Here is a 26,949-nt window from a genome sequence, read left to right as displayed (position 1 = left end):
ATGGAAACTTGATGGTTATGATGATTGCTCAAATTATTATACTGGATATGGTTACTAATGCTTGTTAGCTTAATCAAATGATTGCTCTAGTATAGGTGCTAATCTAGAGATGCTTAATTGAATAGGTATTCAAATTAATGCTAGAGGTACTAAATCTCCAAGTTATATTACTTAAGCTTTTATACAAAATGTTGTATAGCTAACTCCACCTTTAAAGCCTTGCATACTCCTTGGTGTCTCATTATTTTGGTTTATGGCGGGTAAGTTTAGCTGAGTATATTCTCGTACTCAGGGTTTATTCCCATTTGTTGTAGATGACATGATGTACCATGGTTACTGCAAGCATTGCATAACTCCTGCAGTTGATGGAGAGTAAGACCAAGGGCATGGTCATTCTATAACATCTCAACTACATGCTTTTGTTGGAGATGATCTTAAACTGGCTATGTATTTGAACAATCTTGATGTTGTTTCAAAACTATGTTGATTCCGCTACTTCTAAATTTGAGTTGTAATAACTTTGTTGAAACTCCGATGTATGAGAACTATCTGTGAACCTGTTATAATATGTGACTGGTTGTGTTGAGTCATGTACGATCTTGGTTTGTATGTTGGTTTGTTTGAGATCCTTTATGATTTCAACGGACTACCGGGTTTATATGGGTTCAAGTACGACGGTTTGATCTCTTTGGTAATTGCTATTGTACTTGTGCTCTTATAAATTGAACGGTTCTGTTACACGCCTCGTCCTCTCCTCTCGTCTCCCTCCCCTCCCTTTCCTTCCCTCCATCTCGCCATGGCCATTCGAGTTCGGACGACGAGCACGCGGATGTCGAGTAGGCACGAGGCGGGCGAGCAGGCACAGCTGGCGGGATAGGTGCAGCAGTGATAGAGCTAGAGTACCCGATCTTTCGGTGAGTGGAGGATAACTACGATTTGGTGGGTGTCGACCCTCGCGATCCGACTACGACGAACAAGTCCATGGCGCCTTAGCAATCGCTGAACCAACTCCCGATGGTTATTGACCTTGCTGGTGCGAGATCAACCTGATCACGAAGATCAATTCCTGCAGGCAATCGAAGAACAAGCAAGAATTTGAGGCGAGCAACCCTGAATATTACTCGAAGGTGGGGTTCTGAATTACATGAAGACAAAGCTTCGGAAGTAGTAATGGCTAACTTAAGCAAAACAAAACCCAAGCCAAAGAGGGGGCGCAGCCCTTGGCTAAATAGGGGGAGGAGGGAGGAAGGAGGACGCCCAGCCTGCCCACAAGGCAGGGAATAGGCGCCCAAACAGCCACACACCATCTCCTTGATTCCCTCTCCTGATTTAGATGGTGCAGCACCTTCCTGGTTATTTCTTGACAAAACTAAAAACACATAGGTGGCGCAGCACCTAGACATTATTCTGGGCAGGTTCATCATGAGCATAGATGGCGCATGCACTTAGGAAACTTCTGGTCCTTCATTCTTCAAAATCATCACGAAGTTTAATTCACGTGCACGAGCTCGAGTGATGGGTCCTGGTGGCGCCTGTGCTGGTTCAGTTGGAGTAGACATTCCTGTGTCGGTGTTGATGTCCTCATCATCCTCCCCTTCTTGAATCGAAGTCGTCCTCGACGGCATCTCCTCACCCTCACCCGCATATGGTTTCAAATCTGCAACATTAAAACTAGAGGAAACACCATAGTCTGCAGGCAGGTCAAGTATATAAGCATTATCATTGATTTTCTTTAACACCTTGAAGGGACCAGCAGCACGGGGCATCAGCTTAGACCTGCGCAAACTAGGAAAGCGATCCTTGCGCAAATGCAACCAAACCAAGTCACCAGGTTCAAAAGTAACAAGTTTACGTCCTTTACTACCAACAACCTGATTTTTAGCATTAGTGTGCGCAATGTTCTGCTGTGTTTGCTCATGGATGTCCAACATTTGTTGAACACGTGCAATAGCATCGACATGTGGGGCGTCCAAAGGGTTAAAGGACAGCAAGTCAATTGGCGCCCGTGGAATGTAACCATAGACAACCTGAAAAGGGCACATTTTCGTGGAGGAATGTGTAGCACGATTGTAAGCAAACTCGACATGGGGCAAACAATCCTCCCAAAGTTTCAGATTCTTGTCTAACACAGCCCTAAGCATGGTAGATAAGATTCTGTTCACAACCTCAGTTTGCCCATCTGTTTGTGGGTGACAAGTGGTGCTGAAAAGCAATTTAGTTCCTAGTTTATTCCAAAGAGATCTCCAAAAATGACTTAGGAACTTAGCATCACGATCTGAGACTATTGTATTTGGAACACCATGTAAACGAATAATCTCACGAAAGAACAACTCAGCAACGCTGCTAGCATCATCAGTTTTATGACATGGTATGAAGTGAGCCATTTTAGAGAATCGATCAACAACCACAAAGATACTATCCCTCCCCTTCTTAGTTCGAGGTAAGCTCAAAACAAAATCCATAGAAATATCTAGCCAAGGAGAAGTAGGGATAGGTAACGGCATATACAAACCGTGGTTGTTCAGGTGTGACTTAGCTTTCTGACACGTGGTGCAGCGTGCAACAAAACGCTCCACGTCACGGCGCATCTGGGGCCAAAAGAAGTGCGCGGCCAAAATCTCCTGTGTCTTGTAAACGCCAAAGTGTCCCATGAGGCCGCCACCATGCGCTTCCTGCAACAGCAAAAGACGAACCGAGCTTGCGGGAATACATAGCTTGTTAGCGCGGAACAAAAACCCATTGGTTACATGGAATTTACCCCATGGTTTACCATCCTTGCAATGCAGCATGATGTCCTTAAAGCCAGGATCATCGGCGTATTGTTCTTTCACAGTTTGTAAACCAAAAATTTTAAAGTCTAACTGGGACAGCATGGTGTATCTACGCGACAAAGCATCAGCAATAATGTTGTCTTTCCCGTTCTTGTGTTTGATGATGTAAGGAAAAGACTCTATGAATTCGACCCACTTAGCATGCCGACGGTTCAGATTAGTTTGGCTACGAATATGTTTTAATGCCTCATGATCAGAATGAATTATAAACTCGCGAGGCCAAAGATAGTGCTGCCATGTTTGAAGTGTGCGAACCAAAGCGAAAAGCTCCTTATCATAAGTGGAATAATTCAGACTAGCACCGCTTAATTTTTCGCTAAAGTAAGCAACTGGCTTGCCCGCTTGCAGCAAAACACCGCCTAACCCAATACCACTAGCATCGCATTCAAGTTCAAACATCTTATTGAAATCAGGTAGCTGTAGTAAGGGGGCATGTGTCAACTTATCTTTTAGAATGGTGAATGCATCGTCCTGTGCCACACCCCAGGAGAAAGGAACGCCCTTCTTGGTGAGCTCATGCAACGGGGCGGCAATGGAGCTGAAGTCACGCACGAACCGTCGGTAGAAACCTGCAAGCCCAAGAAAACTCCGAATCTGCGTAACTGTCGTTGGCGTGGGCCAGCTCTGGATGGCGTCAATCTTGCTGCTGTCCACCTCAATGCCCTGCGGAGTAACAACATAGCCAAGAAACGAAACACGTTGTGTGCAGAAGTTGCACTTGTCCAAGTTACCAAACAAGCGGGCAGCGCGCAAAGCATCAAAAATAGCATGCAAATGTTCCAAATGCTCTTCCCTAGACTTGCTGTAAATCAGAATATCATCAAAATAAACAACCACAAACAAGCCTATGAAAGGCCTCAAAACTTCATTCATTAAGCGCATAAACGTGCTGGGAGCATTAGTCAATCCAAACGGCATAACTAACCATTCATATAAGCCAAATTTTGTTTTAAAAGCCGTCTTCCATTCGTCCCCAAGTTTCATTCTAATCTGATGGTACCCGCTACGCAAATCTACCTTGGAGAATATAACAGCACCGCTAAGCTCATCAAGCATATCATCAAGGCGAGGTATAGGATAACGATAACGAATTGTGATATTGTTAATCGCTCGACAATCTACACACATGCGCCAGGTACCATCTTTCTTTGGGACAAGTAGCACAGGAACAGAGCAAGGGCTAAGAGACTCACGAATGTAGCCTTTATCAAGTAGTGCTTGGACTTGGCGCTGAATCTCCTTTGTCTCATCAGGATTGGTACGGTACGGGGCGCGGTTTGGAAGCTGGGCGCCCGGGATGAGGTCGATCTGGTGCTCAATGCCACGAATGGGAGGAAGACCTGGTGGTAAGTCCTTCGGAAACACATCGGCAAAGTCCTGCAAAAGCTTAGTAACAGCAGGGGGTATATCCAAAGATGGTGCATCATCGAGTGAAACCAGCACATGAGAACATACAAGCGCATAGCAAGGCATATTATCAACATGTAGTTCATCAAAATCAGCACGCGTAGCAAGTAAAATAGGAGCATGTAGGTTAATTTCTTTAGACGTGGCTGGTTGTTGTTGGCATTGTTTTAATGCTTTAGTAGCCCTAGCAATGTCATCTTTCACAATCTGTTCAGGGGTCATTGGATGAAGAATAATTTTCTTGCCCTTAAACAGTAATGAATAATGATTTGTGCGACCATGATGTAAACAATCAGTATCATATTGCCACGGCCTACCAAGCAACAACGAACATGCCTCCATAGGAACAACATCGCAATCAGTATAATCAGAATAAGAACCCATGGAGAAGTGAACACGAACCGAGCGTGTTACCTTGAGTTTGCCACCCTGGTTGAGCCATTGAATGTGGTAGGGATGTGGATGTGGACGCGTTTGGAGAGACAACTTCTCCACCAGATCCGAACTTGCCAAATTGTTGCAACTACCGCCGTCAATGATGATGCGAATGGATCGTTCTTGCACAATGCCTTTGGTGTGGAACAAAGTGTGGCGCTGGTTCTGCTCAGGCTGTGCAACTTGTGTACTGAGGACTCGCTGCACAACAAGACTCTCATACTTGTCGGCGTTAGTGGCAGCCACGTGTTCTTCCACATGTCCTAAAACGTCAGCAGCAAGCATAGCATATATAGTTTCATCGGAATCACTAGCGGAAGAATACTCACCATCATCACGTATAATCAACGTACGCTTGTTGGGGCAGTCCCGTATCATATGCCCATAACCTTTGCAACGATGGCATTGAATGTCCTTTGTGCGGCTAGTGGAAGAGGAGGCGCTCTTATTAACTGAAGGGGGCGCTGGAGGTGGAGCTGCTGCCTTGTCACGTGACGTACTACTAGGTGTATAGGGCGTCATAGGGGTTGAATGGGTCAAAGTAGTGCGACCTGCAAAAGAGTTAGAATGGGTCCTTGCTCGTCGTCCCTGCACTTCACGTTCAGCTTTGCAAGCAAATGCAAACAAAGTAGTAATATCATCGTAGTGCTTATAATCAAGAATATCCTGAATTTCACGGTTCAAACCACCACGAAATCGTGCCATCGCAGCATCATTAGTCTCAACTAAACCACAACGAATCATGCCGGTTTGCAACTCCTGATAATACTCTTCTACAGATTTGGTTCCTTGCTGAAAACGCTGCATTTTATTAAGCAAGTCTCGTGCATAATAGGAAGGAACAAATCGGTGTCGCATGACAGTTTTTAATTGCTCCCAAGTTGTGGGAATGTTATTAGGGTGTTTGCTGCGATGCTCACGCCACCAAATTGATGCGAAATCTGTAAACTCACTAGTAGCAGCCCTAACTTGATATTGTGCAGGAACATCATGACAATGAAATTTCTGATCTACCGCAAGTTCCCAATCAAGATACGCACCCGGATCATATTTGCCATTAAATGAAGGAATTGTGAACTTAATCTTAGTAAATGAGTCGTTTCGATTACGTACCACGCGCTCACCACGGCGGTTGCGGTGGCGCCCTCCATGGCGGTCCTGGTCGTCGATCTCGGTATCACCACCATAATCAAAGTCCGCACGTTGATCAGCAAGTTGTTGTACCAACTCATCAAGGCGTGTAGTGAGTGTGGCAAGGCTGGTGGCATGGGCAGCTTGTGCTTGCTGCATCTCCGCAAGCGTAGCATTTGTGGCCATTTGAGCGTCCTGAAATTGACCCACTTGCTCGTTGGCGATCCTAATCTCCTCTGCCAAGCCCTCCACATGCTCGTTCATCTTGCGATTAAAGTGGTGAATGATGCCTTTAGTGCGTGGGGAGTGAGGCATGGTGTCCTGATCAGCTGGCTCCCCTGACATTGTTAGTGGAAAAGCAACGAACACAAAAACAAGTATTTGTCCTAAAGCTAATAGGAAGTGGTGCTGATCAAGGCACTCAAACTAAAGCTGTTATCAAACTCTTACCCGTTCTTACCAAGCTCGCAGGGGTGACTTGCAACCAGCGGTACAACCTTCCAAAGTTTGAATGGAGCGATTGCCAGAGGACACAGAGCTTGATCGCTGTAGAAAATTTGTGGAGCTATGGGAAGGCTTCAATTTGTAGCAAGGAGTAGCACAAGCATTCAGCAAAGGCAAAGTTGAATAATCACTCAAAGCTGGTGTTGTGCTGGTCCTAGGCTAGACCGTACTAGAGACGTGAGCCCACGCACAAAGATAGACACAGAATTGCAAGAACAAAGAGTAAAAGACAGCGAGTACACACCCTTGGCATCTCTTGTTTTTTTTTTGTTGTTTTTTTTGTGTGCGGCTCTTTTTGCACCTTTTGCCTTTTGTTTTTTTTTTTGGTGCGGCTCTTTTTTTGTTTTATGCACCTCTGGCCTTTTTCAGTTTGATGACACTGCCAACACGTTGCACAACTCAAAAAGGAAAACAAAAGGAAATCAGGAACTCTTTCCTTTCGTGTAGCCACAGACTGCCTGATCTCGCATGATCTCCTGTGATACGCCCAAAATGAATCGCAAGGCAAGTGAGTATCCGTTGGAAAGGGCACGAAATATGCTTTCCAAATTGTACTTAAACTTCCCAAACGGACTACGGATGCAACAGCTAATGCCTGTGTCCTTGCCGAGATAAATCAAGACCCGAAATAAATTACTTTCCTTTTGTAGGTGGGAAATTGGCGTGCACAAGGGGGTCTATGACGTGGGAAAGATTACAGGAGCATGGAGGACAAAGGAAAAGGAGGATCAAGTGCAAAGATGTGAACTAATACGTGACAAGAACTCAAAACTCTAATGGACTAGACGCCAAGACCAGCAACACGACACAGCGATGCAACCAAAAACTCAACAAAGCAATAAACTGAATGAAAGATGCAAAGGCTCAAAAGGTCTTGGACAGTGGTTCTAACCTAAAACGTTTTTTGTTGGCTTTTCTGGTGGATGATAGGACGATGAACAAAACTACAAATAAAGGGATAGATCTCACCGAGCAACCTGAAATTTGATACCACTTGATAGAGCTGGAGTACCCGATCTTTCGGTGAGTGGAGGATAACTACGATTTGGTGGGTGTCGACCCTCGCGATCCGACTACGACGAACAAGTCCGTGGCGCCTTAGCAATCGCTGAACCAACTCCCGATGGTTATTGACCTTGCTGGTGCGAGATCAACCTGATCACGAAGATCAATTCCTGCAGGCAATCGAAGAACAAGCAAGAATTTGAGGCGAGCAACCCTGAATATTACTCGAAGGTGGGGTTCTGAATTACACGAAGACAAAGCTTCGGAAGTAGCAATGGCTAACTTAAGCAAAACAAAACCCAAGCCAAAGAGGGGGCGCAGCCCTTGGCTAAATAGGGGGAGGAGGGAGGAAGGAGGACGCCCAGCCTGCCCACAAGGCAGGGAATAGGCGCCCAAACAGCCACACACCATCTCCTTGATTCCCTCTCCTGATTTAGATGGTGCAGCACCTTCCTGGTTATTTCTTGACAAAACTAAAAACACATAGGTGGCGCAGCACCTAGACATTATTCTGGGCAGGTTCATCATGAGCATAGATGGCGCATGCACTTAGGAAACTTCTGGTCCTTCATTCTTCAAAATCATCACGAAGTTTAATTCACGTGCACGAGCTCGAGTGATGGGTCCTGGTGGCGCCTGTGCTGGTTCAGTTGGAGTAGACATTCCTGTGTCGGTGTTGATGTCCTCATCAAGCAGCTTGCACAGGAGGCAGGGCAGGCACCACAGGCAGGGTAGGCGTGGGCGCTTCCAATGGAGCGTACCTTGATTAGCCAGTTGAGAGAGTGGAGAGGATGTCACTTAAAATTGAAATATATCCAAGGAATCGATCGCAAGGCTACTAGATAGGCAGGGCATGCCGTCATAGTCCAATATCCACCATGGCCGCCGGCGATGGTCCCGTCGATCGTCACGTGAAGCAATTATGCCTTAATGGCGTATATATACGCGTGCAATTTAGTCAAGGCTAGCTAGTTTCTTTCCCGTGTCCAAATTAATTATATGTCTCATGTCTGCTTCTTTCTTTGAATGCCTTGATAACAAGAAACTGCGTCGAAGATTCATTGCTACACCTCTCTAGCTGCATGAATGGCCACCGGTTGTCTTGTCTCGTTGGCAACCGAGGAAATTTCCTTGTGTCGAAGCAAGCAACCTTGTTAATTTCCTGATCTCTCTGACGCATATCTATAGAAATTGAAGAGTCGTACGTCGTCATTGTCGGCTCTAATCTTTCACCACACAAGCGGCGTCTGCATGTAATAGTAACCACCAGTTGTGTCACCAATTTGTTTGCCTTGCATTGGTCTTCTCCCGCACAGACATGATATCAGGACCATTATTTCCTTGTGCTTGTGGTGCCGGGACGTGCCGTGTGCCAAGCTACTATGCTATTCTATGCGCGTCCGGTAGCATTACAGCTTTGTTGATTATATTCCCTCATCGATCTAAACCAAAGCTATCACTACTACAGAATGGACTTTTGTCCCGGGCGGTAACGGCCTTTAGTCCCGGTTACCGCATCGGAACAACGATCCCGAGATTAAAGGCGGAACCTTCAGTCCCGGGTCATCGAGCCGGGACTAAAGAGAGACCTTTAGTCTCGGTTGATGTTACCAACCGGGACTAAAGACCCTCCAGCCGAGCAAACGTGGCCGCACCCTTTAGTCCCGGTTGGTAACCCCAACCGGGACTAAATGTTCCTTTTCTTTTTCTTTTTTTTTTGTTTAATTTGTTTTCAGTTCAGTTACACATATTTGTTTAATATATAATATGTTTTTATGTACGTATTCTACGCTGCTAATATAAATACACGCACGCATATAATTACATCTAATTCTCATCTTGAGCATTATTATATTCGAATAAAGTATGAAACTATATATATTATAGATATATATGTATATATACAACACTTTCATAATCTTATTCTCGAAAATAACGATATCAATAAACATTTAATTTACATCATTAGTTCCTTAGGATCAAAGTAGAACTCGCCGCTGGGATTTAGCACTTTTTCTAGAAGATATCCTGCTATTGACTCTTGAACTGCTTTCAGATGGTCTTTTTGTATGACCCTTCGTTTCAACCATTCAGTCTTGCATTTGAAATAAAGGGAAAAGTATTAATACATACATACATATATATATATATATATATATATTCATTTAAAAATAAATAAAAATTTGATATATACGTACTCTGAAGATATCTTCAGGAGTTCTTCTTATGTGTGCAGTGATAAATTCACAAACGTAGTATCCACACAAGTTATTACATGGTTCCTGCCGCAAACACCACTGTACGAGAAGAAGATTATTCTCATCATCTCACACGTAAATTAAAGTACGATATAATAATTAAACACATGGGGAAGTATATATAGTACAACTTACTGGTATTTCAACTACATTAAGTGGTGTCTTGCAATCCTTGCGGTGTTGCCGAATAAACTCTTTCCAAACCCTATGCGACCAATAATGTACGATCGTTAATAAATTATGGCAAAGTCTATTCAATAATAGTTGTGCGTGAGAGATCGAAATTACCCCTGGATAATGTCTATCATATCTTGGTATAGTGCTCGCTCTTTTCTCAATGAGTCCAAGATTACTAACTGACTTGAGTTTAACTCAATGACAATGAGTATCCAGTGAAACCTGCATTGGTTTATACACACACGTATATGCATATAAGTTGTATTGATATTACATAAAATGTGTAGACTACATTATTATTAACACTTACTCAAAGTTGTACGGGAAAAGTATTGTTGTCTTATCGTGCTGCTTCACGAAGAACTTCATGATATTCGTCTGTGCTTCAGATACCCAGTGCTCCTTGACAATAATATCAGTTTTGAATACGATATAAGGATCAATGAAGCCAACACTGGTGTCTTGTATTCTTTGGAGCTCTAACATCTGGAATCTGTATAAAAATATAAGTTACATGTGAGGATAATTATATACACGTACGCATGGAAGTGAGTTTATTAAATAAAAGTAAGAATCACTTACAAACAAAAGGAGCTAATGATTGATTTGTCCAAAGCGTCCAAGTGGTATAGTTGATGCAATTCTTCGAAACTAATATGTAAGATGTCATCGCTACAGAAGTAATGATGGTCTCTAAATCTGACAAAGATCCACTGCTCACCCCTGCCACACGCCTGCATGTACCACTTATTGAGCAAGTACATTTGCGTACCCAATTCATTCAGAGCCGCAGGGTTGTACAGACTTTTGCCAAATTTATAAGTCTTCCAGGTATCAACTTCCAGGTTATGGATTAGAGCTTTGCCTGTCACTTGATCCAAGGTTAAACCAGTTTGTTCAAAAAAAGTATTAAGGTCTTGAACCGACACTTTTCCAGAGTTGTCTGATCGATAGACTTCTATGTTGGAACCATATTCATTAGCAACAACAAGATTTTGCATTGGTTGCTTCTGTTGTCCGAGCTGTGGGACATCCTTCCCTGATGCTCTTTTTCTTTTCTTATGTGCATCATGTGACTTCACGAGGGAGCGGTCATAGTCTGATAGTGGCGGAGGCTTACGAACTTCAAGCATCTTTTTCTCGTGAGCTTCAACTAACTGCCTCAGTTGATCTCGTGGTATGTAAAAGTACGACTTCTCCTCAAGATTCGCTTGTCTCTGCTTTTGGATATCTATAAAAAATCTCACTTTTTTGTCTTCTTCAGCTGCTATTTGCTCATCAGTCTTTTCAGGAAGTATTTCTTGAGAAATAACTCTTTTTTTGGGGTCTTCTTTGCCGCCGGGACCTTAGACATCTTTGTAGTACGTCGCTATGGAGGGGGTGGGGGCGGTGTTGGAGACCGGCGTGGAGGCGATGAGGCCGGTGTTGGAGTCCGGCGTGGAGGCGTTGGAGATCGTTGTGGAGGCGGTGGGGCCGGTGTAGGAGTTGGAGATCGTTGTGGAGGCGATGGGGCCGGTGTAGGAGTTAGAGATCGCCGTGGGGATGAAGTCATCTCGCCCCCCGCGACACTGTGATTAGATGGGGAATGAATGATTGGGCTAGGCTGGGGGAGACCCTGCTACAAAAACAAGTTGTGGGTCAATTATTTTTGAAGCCAATATAAAATTAATGGAAAATAATATTTCATTCACTTTCATTTGTACCTAGGGTGAGGTAGGGGAAGCGGTGGCGCCCCAGGAATGATGATGAAGCGTTTGCGCCATTGAATAAATGTCTTCTCTGCTTCTCCTAGTGTCTTCTCCCCATCACCACCTTCAATGTCAAGAGGAACATTGCTGTAACCTTTGAGCACTCTATCGACCGAGATGCTAGCATATCTAGGTTAAATAACTGATCCATGGATTCTTGGTGTCTTCGTTCGGTCTATTGGAGATACAACCCCGACAACCACCATGATTTATGCATTATTACCATCTAGAATGTGTAGCTCACATGTTGTTAGAGGCTCAGTAATGTCATCAACAGGGAAGTGCAACCCAGTGTCACTTTGAATAACTGGCAGCTCCGTGGAAGCACAACTGCTTTTCATCTGACCAACGAGGCTAATGGTGACTCCCGGCGTTGATTGCGATTGCATTTGACTCATTGCTAGCTGCACTTGCCTCTTGATCTCCTCCTGCATTCTTGCCTCAAGAGATTTTTCTCGTTCACATGATTCAAGCAATGCTTGTCGTGACTCATTAACAAATTGCTCCAATACATGGATTCGGTCTGCCTCCTCATCCTTCTTTCTCTGGCAGTTTTTGTAGGTATCCTTGTCTGCTGGGAATGCTTGTAGCCACGGAACCGCCCCATAGCCTCTTGTTCGACCACCGTGTTCAGGATTCTCTAGGGCATATGTCAATTCATCCTTTTCTCTGTTGGGCTTGAAAACACCACTATCAGCTTCTTCCCTAGCACGAGCTAGTCTCTGTGTTGCTCTCTCAATTTTTTAGCCAAAAATTAGCTTGCCAGTGTCTGGGTCTAGGCTTCCCCCATGAGCGTAGAACCAATTCTTCACACGTTGAGGCCAGTTCTTCTCTATTGTTTCAGGTATGATTCCCTTGGCAGTAATCTCTGCTTCTAGGTTCTGACACTTGGGAATACCACTCCTATAACCACCTGATCCTATGCGATAATGGTATTGCTTCTGTCGGGCATTCTGCTGATTCCTCATCACACGTTCCTCACTCTCTTGAGATGTCTTGTATTGTACGAAGTCATCCCAATGGGACTCCAACTTGACAAACGCCTTAGCATTGAAATCCAGCGTTTCATTCTTCAAGATAAACTTTTTATACAATGTCTTCTTCCAACTTTGGAACAATGTTGCCATCTTCTTTATTGTCCAATCCCTCACTAGCTCCTTCAAAGCATTATCTGCTTGTAATGTGAAATGCTAAGTGATATCTATCCAAGCTAGGTTCTTGTCACGATCAGATACAAAACTAACATTAGGTGCGGATATCTTCTGCTTCCATTCACGAGCACTAACTGGGATCCTATCCCTTACAATGAACCCATATTGATTGACATATGTCTGAGCATGTGGTCCCAATGGTTTGCCGGTGTCGGTGTCGAATTCTGATATTATGAAATGGCCCTCTAATGGCTTTTTTGGCCCTTAGACTTTCCTACTCTTGTCGATGGTTGATGTAGATCCAGAGACCGGCTACATGAGTAGAAACACAACGATTAACAACAAATATACGTACGCATGCATCTATAAGAGATGATAGATAATCGAATATACCTCGCCAGTATTTTCTTGCGCGACAATTTGTTGATCTTCAACCATCGGGATATTCAGGATATCATCATAATCAACAAAGTACTGACTCGTGTCATCTACATCCGTATTGGTGCCGGCGTTGATAATATCCGCCATTATGTCATCATTCAAGTTATCATCCGGAGCAGCCATTTGTATCTTCAAGACATAGATAGAATTACTATGGCACATAACATAAGTACATGTGATAACACATATAGAATTACTAAATCCAATTAAATATAATAACACATAATATTTTATAAGGATAAACAATAATAAGGTATAGGCTTTGGAATCGAATCAAAAACACTTTCGATCAAAAAACATGGAAATAAGTACATGTATATATACACATAGAATGATACAATTTTCTCTCTCCCTCAACACATAGAATAAGTGCATATGTATATATCTCTAGATATGCATGTGATAACACATAGAATGTCTCGCTAGATACAATTTTCTCTCTCTCTCAACACATGGAAATAATTAAGTACATGTATATATACACATAGAAATAATTAAGTACATATATATGTATACATATAGAATCTCTAGATAGAATTAATTACTATATCTAATTAAACCTAACATATATACATAGATAGAATTACTAAATCAAAATTAAATCTAACACATATATAGAGAGAGATGGAATAATAATTACTAAATATATCAAAAACTATAATAAAAAACTATCTAAAAAAACTATCTAAATAAAGTACTAATTAAATTTTAATACATTTAAATCTAATTAACATATATCAAAAACTATCTAAAAACTAAGAATAAACTACTAATTAAATTTTAATACATTTTAATCTAACATATATATCAAACACTACCTAAAAACTATCTAAAAAACTATCTAAAAAATATGGCCGAGCTATAGCTAGCAGGCTAGGGGCGGATGGCCATGGCGGGCGTGCTGGCCGGCCACAGGGCCGAGCTAAGCCGCGCGAGGATGACGTACGACGGAGATGATCTCGACGGCCACCGGGCGGGGCTCGATGACGAGGTCAGGCGGAGGTAGACGACGACGGCGGCGCGGCAGAGCTCGACGCGGCCGGGCACGGCAGAGACGACGAGATCGACGTTGTAGATCAAAAAGTAGAAGATGAATAGAGGAACCGTTCGATATATATAGGCCGGGACCCTTTAGTCCCGGCTGGTAACACCAACCGGGACTAAAGATCCTTTAGTCCCGACTGGTAACACCAACCGGGACTAAAGGTCTAACCCTTTAGTCGTCCCGGTTCGGCTTACCAGCCGGGACTAAAGGATCTTTAGTCCCGGTTGGTGTTACCAGCCGGGACTAAAGGTATTTTTGGATGGGCAATTCCGCCCACCCTTTAGTCCCGGTTCCTGGCCTGGGCCGGGACTAAAGGCCTGAGAATTTTGGCAGCCGGCCAAAGTGTTGTTTTTTCATTTGACCAAATTTTACTTGGTCAAACTTGCTCAAATAAGACACTAAATGACCTCAAATAAAAAAACTCTGAATATCAAGTTTGATCATCTCAGCAAGATCTATAATTGTTACATAGCTCATTTTCCCATTTGAGAAAGTTTTATCAAACACTAGTCATAAATTCTTGAATCTCATATAGACTTTCTAAAACTATGTCACACACTTGTGAAATTTGAACTACATTTTGTTCAAACTTTCTCAAATGAAAAAATGGCCTATATAAGGATTGTAGATCTTGATGAGCTGAACAAACTTGGTATTCAAAACTTTTCAATTTGAGACAACCTAGGGTTCCGAAAACTAGTTTATAGGCATCAAAATTTAAAAATCATAAATTTGAACCGTCCAAACTATCCCAAATGGAAAGTTGACCAAAACAACAATTATAGATCTTGATGATTTTAACAAACTTGGTATTCAAAACTTTTTAATTTGAAGTCATTTAGAGTTCATAATACTACAGTCAAAGTGTTATTTTTTTCATTTGACCAAATTTGACTTGGTCAAACTTGCTCAAATGAGACACTAAATGACATCAGATGAAAAAACTCTGAATACCAAGTTTGATCATCTCAGCAAGATCTACAATTGTTACATAGCTCATTTTCTCATTTGAGAAAGTTTTATCAAACACTAGTCACAAATTCTTGAATCTCATATAGACTTTCTAAAACTATGTCACGCACTTGTGAAATTTGAACTACATTTTGTTCAAACTTTCTCAAATGAAAAAATGGACTATATAAGTATTGTATATCCTGATGATCTAAACAAACTTGGTATTCAAAACTTTTCAATTTGAGACAATCTAGGGTTCCGAAAACTAGTTTGTAGGCGTCAAAATTTAAAAATCACAAATTTGAACCATCCAAACTATCTCAAATGGAAAGTTGACCAAAACAACAATTGTAGATCTTGATGATTTTAACAAACTTTGTATTCAAAACTTTTCAATTTGAAGTCATTTAGAGTTCATAATACTAGAGTCAAAGTGTTATTTTTTTATTTAACCAAATTTGACTTGGTCAAACTTGCTCAAATGAGACACTAAATGACCTCAGATGAAAAAACTATGAATACCAAGTTTGATCATCTCAGCAAGATCTACAATTGTTACATAGCTCATTTTCCCATTTGTGAAAGTTTTATCAATCACTAGTCATAAATTCTTGAATCTCATATAGACTTTCTAAAACTATGTCATACTTGTGAAATTTAAACTATATTTTTTTTCAAACTTTCTCAAATGAAAAAATGGCCTATATAAATATTGTAGATCTTGATGAGCTGAACAAACATGGTATTCAAAACTTTTTAATTTGAGACAATCTAGGGTTCCGAAAACTAGTTTGTAGGCGTTGAAATTTAAAAATGGGAAATTTGAACTGTCCAAACTATCTCAAATGGAAAGTTGGCCAAAACAACAATTGTAGATCTTGATGATTTTAACAAACTTGGTATTCAAAACTTTTCAATTGGAAGTCATTTAGAGTTCATAATACTAGAGTCAAAGTGTTGTTTTTTTTCATTTGACCAAATTTGACTTGGTCAAACTTGCTCAAATACGACACTAAATGACCTCAGATGAAAAAACTCTGAATACCAAGTTTGATCATCTCAGCAAGATCTACAATTTTTTACATAGTTCATTTCCCCATTTGAGAAAGTTTTATCAAACACTAGTCATAAATTCTTGAATCTCATATAGACTTTCTAAAACTATGTCACAACAATGCATCGTTGTATCATGCGGGAACAACAGTGAATTTCTTCTTGACGTATGACCCTTGGTTATGATCTTGTCATAACCATAGAGTGTCTTCATCATTTAACATGATGCTTGGATCTTTCTTCACTACGAAGGGTGGAATTCGGACATTTCTTTCATAATCTTCTAACATATCTGACTTGTCTTCAATTTCCACTATATTTATTTTCCTAGAAAGAACTATATGGCGCTTTGGCTCATTGATCATTGAGTTGATGTCTTTGTTTTTTCGTCTCTTTAATTTTGGAGACATGTCTTTCACATAGAACATCTGACTCACGTCGGCAGCAAGGACGAATGGTTCGTCTTTGTACCCAATATTGCTGAGGTTCACTGTTGTCATTCCATACTCTTTGTCAACTGTTACCCCTCCTCCGGTCAGCTTCACCCATTGCCACCGGAACAAAGGGACTTTAAAATTAGGTGCATAGTCTAGTTCCCATATATCTTCTATGCGGCCATAATATGTTTGTATATTCCCATTTGGATCTGTGCCATCTATGCGAACACAACTATTTTGATTGGTGCTCCTTTTATCTTGGGCAACTGTGTAAAATGTATTCCCATTTATCTCGTACCCTTGGTACGTGAGGATATGCCACGATGGTTGCCTAGCTAATAAATACAGTTGCTCATCAATATTGTCATCACCTTGACATTCTTTTCGCAACCAACCACTGAAACTTTCCATGTGCTGACGCATAATCCAAGCTTCAGTCTTCCCTGGAAACTTGGATCGTAAGAACTCCTTATGTATCTCGATGTACGGACTTTCACATATTTCTTCAAGACTCCCATAAACCTCTCGAAGGGGAACATGTTATGTAAGAACATAGGTCCAAGAATACTAATCTCCTTCACCAAATGAACTAGGAGGTGTGTCATGATATTAAAGAAGGATGGAGAGAACACCAACTCAAAGCTGACAAGACATTGAACCACATCATTCTATAGAGTAGCTAGTTCCACTAGATTGATTGCCTTCTGAGAAATTGCATTGAGGAATGCACATAGCTTCACAATGGCTAGACGTACATATGGAGGTAGAATTCCTCTTAAAGCAACTGGAAGCAATTGCGTCATAAGCACGTGGCAATCGTGGGACTTTAAGTTTAAGAATTTCTTCTCTAGCACATTTATTATACCCTTTATATTGGAGGAGAATCCCGATGGGACCTTGATGCTGCTTAGACATTCGAACATGCTGTCCCTCTCTTCTTTGCTAAGCGTGTAGCTAGCAGGACTTAAGTAATGACGTCCATCATCTGTCTTCTCTGGATGAAGGTTGTCTTGTTCTTTCATGCCCTGCAAGTCCTGGCGTGCTTCAAGTGAATCCTTTGGCTTCCCGTACACACCCATGAATCCTAACAGGTTCACACAAAGATTCTTTGTCAGGTGCATCACGTCGACTCCGTTGTGGACCTCTAGGACTTGCTAATATGGTAGCTCCTAAAAGATGGACTTCTTCTTCCACATGGGTGCGTGTCCCTTAGCATCTTTGGGAATAGATTCGTTGCCTTGTCCCTTTCCAAATACTACTTTCACATCCTTGACCATTGCGAGTACATCTTCTCCGATTCGGTTATGAGGCTTCTTCCGGTGGTCTGGCTTACCTTTAAAATGCTTCCTTTTCTTTCTTACTTGGTGATTCAAAGGAAGGAATCGACGATGGCTAAGGTACATGACCTTTCAATATCTTTTCAAATATATACTGTCAAGGTCATCAAAACAATGTGTGCATGCATTATATCCTTTGTTTGTCGGACCTGAAAGATTACTTAAAGCAGGCCAATCATTGATTATTACGAACAACATTGCTCGTAGGTCAAAGTATTCTTGTTTGTACTCATCCCAGACACGTACACCTGGTTTGTTCCATAAAACTAGAAGTTCTTCAACTAATGCTTTAGATAGACATCAATGTCGTTGCTAGGTTGCCTTAGACCTTGGATGAGGATTTGCATCATAATGAACTTCCGCTTCATGCATAACCATGGAGGAAGGTTGTAGATACATAGAGTAATTGGCCAAGTGCTATGACTAGTGCTCTGCTCCCTAAAAGGATTCATACCATCTGTACTTAAGGCGAACCTTAAGTTTCTATCCTCATTTGCAAACTCTGGAAATTCCCTGTCTATCGCTCTCTGCTAGGACCCATCAGCTGGGTGTCTCAGCATATTGTCTACCTTACAGTCTTCTTTATGCCACCGCAACAACTTTGCATGGTCTTTATTTCTGAACAAACGTTTTAAGCGTGGTATTATAGGAGCATACCACATAACCTTGGCAGGGATTTTCTTTCTAGGACGTTGTTCACCCTCGACGTCACCAGGATCATCGTGCCTGATCTTATACCGCGCTGCTTTACATACCGGGCATTCATCCAAATTCTCATATTCATTGCCATGGTAGAGGATACAGTCATTAGGACATGCATGTATCTTCTAGATTTTTAATCCCAAAGGGCAGACAACCTTTTTTGCTTCATACGTAGTGGTGGACAATTCATTTGGCTTCGGAAGCATCTTCTTTATGAGGTTCAATAAATTCCCAAATGCCTTATCGGATACACCATTCTTTGCCTTCCACTGTAGCAATTCCAATGTTGTACCCAACTTTTTTGCTCCTCTTCGGCTGTCGAGTATAGCAACTTCGTATGATCCTTAAGCATGCGCTCGAACTTAACTTTCTTTTTTTTCACTTTCGCATTCTTGTTGTGCATCACGAATGGCATCGCCAAGAGCATCACCGAGATCATCTTCTGTCGCTACCTCTTCTTCATCTCCCCCCATTGTAGTATCATCAAAGGCACCATACTGAGCAATAATGTCATCAATGTCTAAATCTTCTCCTTCACCTTCTTCCATCATGACCCTGCTTTCTCCATGCTTAGTCCAACATATATAGTTTGAAATGAAACCTGACTTAAGTAAATGTGAATGAAGACTCATTGAGCTTGAATATTCCTTTAAATTCTTATATATGGCACATGGACATCACATGAAACCATCCCGCTTATTTGCCTCGGCCACACCTAAGAAATAGTGCACGCCCTCAATAAAATCTTGGGAGTAGCGATCGGCATTGTACATCCAATGGCGTGACATAATCTGCATTACATGACAAATTATGAAAACCTTGAACATAATTAAGTATTTTATTACACAACATAGATGACACATACACGGTTGATTAATTAACTAAGCCTAGCTACAACGTAAGCAATCCCAACTATCACTAAACAAACTAAAACTATAATGCACTTCAGTAACATAATTATTTCGTGACCGTACGCAACTAAAAAAGACAAATCATTCTTTTGTTGAATATCAATAAGCTTCTCCTGCTGGCTCACTGCCTCATCATCAGCAGCCGCTACCTCAAGCGCACCTGAATTCTGCACGTATGTAGCATAATCTTCCTCCCAGTATCAACCATCGCATCCATTGCCCTCCCACTGAAATTAAAGCCAAAAAATATTTAGTCAAAAATATTCAAGAAAAGCAGGTCAATTAGCCATAATAATCAAATGCGTAAGAAACTCACATCGCAATCCGGGCACTTGTAGAAAACACGACCCTTGTTGGGTCCCTGTCTCTTGACTCGGTACTCCATCACAATCTTCTGCTTACACTTGCCGTAGATAATGAGAGGGGGTTCTGGCCTCAGTCGTTTCACAACCGAACGAGAGGCCGAGGATCCGGTACCAGTTGTCATCTACTTTCTATACTTATTTTTGTAAATTAGTGTAAATTTCACATTTTCTAAAATAATATATTTAAACAAAACTAAAATTATTTATTTATCTAACTAAACCATGAAATATGTACTATGTATAATAGTAAAATACCAAACTATCAAGTGATTTTACTATTGTAAATCATCATGTGATTTTGAGCTAAAAATAACATAGAAATCACATAGCTCAAAAACATGTTTCAATAAATAACCATCCATACTAGTTGACATTGCTTACGTGATCATCTCGGCGAGCATTTCTCCACCGGACGGCACCGTACTTGGCCAAGGAAGAGCTTTGATTCTACGAGAAAGGCAACACGGTCTTCCACGACCGTTGCCGCTCTCCCTCGTAGAATCAAAGCTCCTCCTTGACGTCCGTTACCGCTCGGCAGAGAACATGCTCGCCGAAATGAACACGGTCCGCAAGTTCAACTAGTACGGATTTTCTATAATTTTCTAACTATTTTCTAAGTTTTTCATTTCATGGAAAATTTAATTCTAAAAAATAAAACGCATGATTTCTAAGTATTTCATTTCATGGAAAAAATAATTTTAAGTGACCTGTTCGATATCGGCGTGCTCGCGGGCGTTTAGGTTGTCGAGGATAGTAACATTTGTAGATGACATTTGTAGGCCTGAAGTTATCAAATATCCATCAAATTATAGCTCAAAAACATGTTTCAATAAATAACCATCCGTACTAGTTGACCTTGCTTACGTGATCATCTCGACGAGCATTTCTCCACCGGACGGCACCGTACTTGGCCAAGGAAGAGCTCTGATTCTACGAGAAAGGGAACACGGTCTTCCACGACCGTTGCCGCTCTCCCTCGTAGAATCAAAGCTCCTCCTTGACGTCCGTTACCGCTCGGCAGAGAACATGCTCGCCGAGCTGAACATGGTCCGCAAGTTCAACTAGTACGGATTTTTTTACAATTTTCTAACAATTTTCTAAGTTTTTCATTTCATGGAAAAATTAATTCTAAGATCACGTAAGCCGCTGGGGACGAGGATGGCGCGTGCTCCAGCGAGGACGAGCGAGGCGTGATTTTGATGAACTAATTTAACTTTTGTTTATCCAAACATATATACAAATCATCATGTGATTTTGAGCTAAAAATGACATATAAAATTATAATAAAGTCCAACATATAAAGTTACACATGCATCTACATCGCAAAATAAGATAAGCTACTGATAAAACATAAGAGGATTAAGTTTGTTACCTCCAAAATCGTAGAGCAACACCAATGGAGGGGGAGAGAGCAAGAACAACAGCAAGCTGAAGAACAGAGGCAGTGAGTTTGAATGGAATGGCTCGGGCTCGGAGAGGAAGAAATGAGCTGGTTTATAGGCTGGGATAATTAGTCCCGGTTAGGGGGCCAAACCGGGACTAAAGATTAATCTTTATTCCCGGGGCATAACCTAAACCGAGACTAAAGATCCCTGCCTCGCGGACGACCGTTGGACAGAGACCTTTAGTCTCGGGGGAAAAAAAAAATACCGAGGCTAATATTAAATTGGGACATCATTCTAAAGTCTGTTCTCTAGTAGCGTATGTATAGCTCCATGGAGATGAAGTTGATGGTGCGGCAAATAATCTGTGGATCCACTAGCACCGGGTACGGTGACAAGAAACAACGGAAACATACAAGCCCTGCGAAAGCAACAATCTTTGTCATGGTTCCTAGTTTCCCTCTGTCTGATCCAAAGCTTCACGGGGTGAGATGCATTTGTGGGTCCAATCTACATCAACGCACTCCCAAATGCAAGGCATGGTGACGACAACAAAGGACTGAACCAAAGCATGGTGAAGCCATCATCATGTGCTCCATGCTTCCGACTTTCGATTATTATACAAGGTATAACCACTGTGCCACAACATGCAATTACTACCGACTGTGCAAGAGCCAACCGTGACTGTTCTTCCCTGCTAGTTCGTAAATCTAGAATATAGAAAATCCTATAAAGCTATTCACCTGACGGTGAAAGCATCTATCGACTCGAACCACCACCCGGCAATGACATATCACTGCACATGCCTGGACATCAACAAGCTCATGCATCAATGTTACACTTTCTCTTCCACTACTATAGGGAGGGTCGCCTTTCATCTTTCCTGACATATATAGGCGCCTACTGACTCAGCTCTCGGATGACTTTTTTAATTATCATCCTAGAGTATCTTCACAAGTTTTTTTTAACTTACTTTTAAATTATCATTTAGAGAACCATTTGATTAAATATCCCTCTCCATTTTTTCACTATGCAACATTTTTTTTCTATATCTTGTGTGGAGAGCCAATCCCGCTTTCTGACTTTAGCTAACGAGAAATCTGAAATAGAAAATAGTAATATTTAGATTAGAGATCTAATTAAATAAGTAGATGAATGCAATTTTTCCACCAAAATCTATATTTCTCCTGTTCTGTGTTTTCCAAAGCACAGGTAAATGGATCGGCCCATTCACAGGATAACCGGCCCCTGTGTGCGGGCGAGGCATGGGATTCGGGGGGTTTTTCAATCTGCGTGAGAGACCTCTTCTACCTTAAGCACAAAGTTGCGGGGCTGTCTGCCCACCGCAGGTTGAGTTTTTTTTTATAACATATACAAATGGGCTCAAGTTTTTTTTTAGCAAAAGAGATAGGCTCAAGTTAAACATCTGTAGCAGGTCTGTTGTTGTTTGAGAGCCCATGCGCCCGATAAGCTCTAAGCTCAACTCCTAAAAACAAATACCCTCCACATGGCAGTGCCTCTCGGCCCCGCATCCGCCAATTGTGTACATAAGAACAGATGAGCCCAAGGCACCAATGACCATCGAGCTAAATTATCCAAAATTAGTTCAAGGCTGGCTTGGTTTCCATGATAGTGTCACTTCAGTTGTGACACGTAGTAAAATTGCTTCTAAAACCTCTGATCAACTCCAGGAGACTTTTTATATCCTTTCTAATTTATAGAAATAGAGATTTTGGTGAAACAATTCCCTCCAGAAACTTATTTAATTGGATCTCCAAATATAAACATTATCTCTATATATTCTAGATTTCTCACTAACCAAAGATGAATAGTAAGGATGGCTCTCTAGGATACAAGTATATAGAAAGTGATTTTTACTCAAATCACTGTCCAAATAATGATTTAGATTGTAAATTTTAGAAAGACTCTTAGAGGTACTCTGCCTTTTGCAGTTTGCATGTTGCATAGTGCAAAATGGTTTGGAAGCCCGGTGAGTAATCAGATAAATCCCTACAAAGGTACCGACATCAAAGCAAGAAGAAATTTGCTTATTTTTTCGAAAGAAATGAAGCAGGAGAGCTGCCTGTATTAAAAACAGCAAGCTGAGCACCACAACAAGGTTGCTTATTTAGAACTTCCTCATATTGTACCATATATTAAAAGGATATAGTAGTTGTACATGTCTGTGGTCTTGGCAGGTCTAGGGCCCTGTCAATGCAAACTATTAGCACCTCTGAGTAGTTTTCAACTTTCTAAAATGTGGTTATGATTACTTGATTAGTACATCTGTTAGTAGGTAGTTTGTTTGGATCCACTCTTACCGATTCTTGGTTTCTTCGGTCAGCTCCGGTTTAACCTCGTCTGCGTATTAGCAGGAGTTATTTTTATCTTTTCTCTCAAAATAAATTAGAAGCCAATAAAACTGTTATTTTAAGATTCACCGGCTCATACTTCTCCATACATATTACTGTAGCAAGGGCACTCCCAATGCAGAAACTATCATAGTTTCTATGGACATTAATTGTACTGTCATCTACACGTTTTGCCGATGTGGCAAGGTAGTCATTGAAGAGAGAGAGAGAGCAAAAATCATAAAAACCAATTCTAAGTTAGAAACCATATCTACACGAAAACCAAGACATGAAGGGATGTGATTCGTACATAATGGACAAAGAATATATGTGATTGGATAAAAAGTTGTTCTGTAGAAACACTATTCATTGGGACCATGGTTTCTATATGTAATGTCTATTTAAATTAATGAGTATAAAACTTACATATAGTTTATAGCATTGGGACTCCCCTAAAAAGTTAGAGCTATTTAAATTCGTGTGAGCAAACAAGACCTGAATTGCTACTGTAGTAACTATTTGCAATCCAAACCAGGGTAAATGGATGGGATATGAAGGCGATACGACGTGACCCCAATCGCGCTCACATGTCGCATTCAATAGATTTAGGAATACGGTACGGCCGGACGAACAATTCGCTCACATTATTTTCGGATGGAGATGGACAACTACTTTTTCAAGGATAGAGTTTGCTGATGAATGTGTAGCAGCAGCATAATCAGCACTTTCTTGACACTCCAAAATAACTATGGTCAGTTTCAAACATGATCACCAAATAGACGAATATATATATTTATTTATTAATTTTCATAAATATATAAATTGGTCAAAATTAATGTTAATGGATGGTATGGCACGTATGTGGACAACTAAATGCATGCTAGTAGATGGTATATCTCGCTGACGTGTATATCATAATTGCATATCTGTAACATCCTCTGTGTTACGCCGTAAATCACTTACTAAAACATATCATAAGCATCGTGTTTAAATGTTATAGCATGTGATAATATGAACAAGTAAAGCATTGTAATTTAAACGAAAAGTCATTTCACGACTGAGGAAATTAGCAAGTAAGGATATTCACGAATTTTTATTGAACAAGAACACTGTAGAACATGTAGGTGACATTGAAATAAAGTTGGGACTGCAAACTTTGTAGAGGGTGATGAAATACTTGCTATTGAAAAACGATATGGCTAAGTGGTATTTCTAATAGCTTAGAAATGCAAGCTGAAATAGAGTTGATTCAAGACTTAGAGAAAATTTCATGTTGGGAACAGCTTGACATAACCATGTTTGTCAATTTATTTAGGAGAATTGAGTTAGGGAGTGAAGGGGTGCTTTAGCTCGGTTTAGTAGACCTATGTGCCAACTTGGGGGTGGAAGAGGTCGTTTGGAGGCAGGCGTAACGGTTTAGGAATTTTTCGCGCTTTAAAAACTGTGCATACATTGTTCCCAGCCGCTGCCTCTGTCTGAGTGCAGTCACCGGGCCGGGAGAGCTCAACGTCGAGGCCCTGGCGCACATGGCACGTGCACTCACGCTGCCACGCGCGGCTGGCCATCGCTGCTGCTGCCCCCATGCCAGCTGCCACGCCCATGTGTCCCTACACTCGCTGCAACGTCGTCGCGGCACCGGTGCGTAGGCGCACATGCACCCTGCGCATGGTCGCCTGCTGCGCGCCCGTCGCTACCTCTACTGCCGCTGTCGTCGCATCCCCTTGCTGCGCGCTGCCCTACACCACACCACGTGCTTCCGCACGCTGCGCTGCTATGCACCAATCGCTGTGCCATGGCCCCGCTCAGCGCTGTGTTTATGGCTCGCCTGGGCTCCGCACACGCACAGCCGAGCCACCGTCGCCTCGTCATTAATGGCGTTGAGGTGCGCAGGCCGCACCAGCAGTGGGGGTGTGCCCGTTGGCTTGTGCTTGGCCACGGGGTGTTCCCATCACGCCATCAGCTTCACGCTAAGCCACGTTGAGTCGTGGCCACATCCCAACTGCCATCCGTTCCCTCTCTGCCCGCATCCCTACCCCCACCGTCGCTATGCCATGCATGTACGCCTGGGGTGAGACATCGCGTCCCACCATTCATTGCGCCACTGCCTCGCCACCACACCCCTCTCCGACTGCCCCATCGGCTTTGATTGCGGCTTAGTCGAGTCCCAATTTGGAGCAGCGCCTGCCACCACGCCGTTAAGACCCATCCCCCCGTGTCGTGGTCAGCCACCGCACTGAGCTCCTAATAAAATTGACTGCACCTTTAGCTCCACCCTGAGCCTCTTTGTGTCGTGCGCACGCCAGCAACAGCCCTGGGCCGTCTCCTCAGCGTGGGTGCGGTTGTGCCATTGTGGCCGTCGATCACCCCCGCCGTGCGCACGTGGCTAGGTTCGCTTGGGTTGGCTCCGGCCGAGCCAACAGCCTGAATAGGTCTCAAGTGAGTCATCATTGCTCGCCTGCCCCCCTATTGCCTTGTGGTTGTGGTGGCTCATCGGAACGCCTTTGTCGTTGTCGCAGGATCCATGCCGGCATGGCCTGGCCTTGCTACGGTGTCCCGGCCCATGTTTTCACCGCCCGTCGATTCGCGTCGGCGTCTAGGTGAGCACCGGTCCCTTAGATAGGGTAGGGAAAGTCCTGGTTGGCCAGCAGGGATCGCTAGTGCCATCGGCCGCCATGTCGGTGTGTGCGACTAGGGCAAGGACCTCTCCGTTGCGAAGGAGAGAAGGAGCAAGGGTTTTGTTGCAAAGTCATAGTCTATTGAAATAGTGCACATAGTGTTAGTAGTATTATCGGAGAACGCAAAGGGCGTTTTTGCAAGTTGGTCAGCACGCGCGGGGGCTCCCCCATCGCGGGCCATTTGCCCGCGTGGGCTGCTCCTTGTGTGGGCCGAGTTGGGCCACATGAGAGGGAATCGTTTTCCTTTTTAAGGATTAGAAATAGCTTATTATTTTATGTTGTAAGTAGAACTTTGAAAATTAATTTCAATTTGCATAGATGTCCAAAAATTGTGAAATAAATTTTGTTTAGTTCCTAAAAATGTTGTCTATCTAATGGCATAGTTAGTTTATGCATGTCTAAGTTGATTATGAGGCCTATTAAATCAATTGCGAGTGTTTAGTATTATTTAGGTTAATATTTGTAAGAATTTTTGTGGCAAATGGGTAATAGTTTTGTCCATGAAATTTTTACAGTAGGTTTATTGTATTATTATGTGTTCACTGTAATTTTTATAGCCTTAGAATAGGTTGATAAATAGGGTAGCTAAGTACTCCTTGTTTTAGTATATATGAAATCGTAAATAAAGTAAGAAATGCATTTTTGGTTG

At 42.1% G+C, this 26,949-nt stretch overlaps 1 protein-coding gene across 1 annotated transcript; it reads right to left on the bottom strand.

Annotated features, from left to right (window-relative positions):
• Positions 1-1,299: 1,299 nt before the first annotated feature.
• On the bottom strand, positions 1,300-7,341 carry LOC136505485 (uncharacterized). Its single transcript, XM_066500645.1, has 2 exons — positions 2,513-7,341; positions 1,300-1,690 (listed from the first exon to the last, which is right to left on the bottom strand). Exons 1-2 carry the CDS (start codon positions 6,147-6,149, stop codon positions 1,446-1,448), a joined length of 3,882 nt encoding a protein of 1,293 aa, XP_066356742.1. The 5' UTR covers positions 6,150-7,341; the 3' UTR covers positions 1,300-1,445.
• Between the last annotated feature and the right edge of the window lie 19,608 nt (positions 7,342-26,949).

The sequence above is a fragment of the Miscanthus floridulus genome, chromosome 14 (genome assembly GCF_019320115.1).
Source record: "Miscanthus floridulus cultivar M001 chromosome 14, ASM1932011v1, whole genome shotgun sequence".
Lineage (NCBI taxonomy): Eukaryota > Viridiplantae > Streptophyta > Magnoliopsida > Poales > Poaceae > Miscanthus > Miscanthus floridulus.
This window is presented reverse-complemented; position numbering and strand designations above follow the sequence as displayed.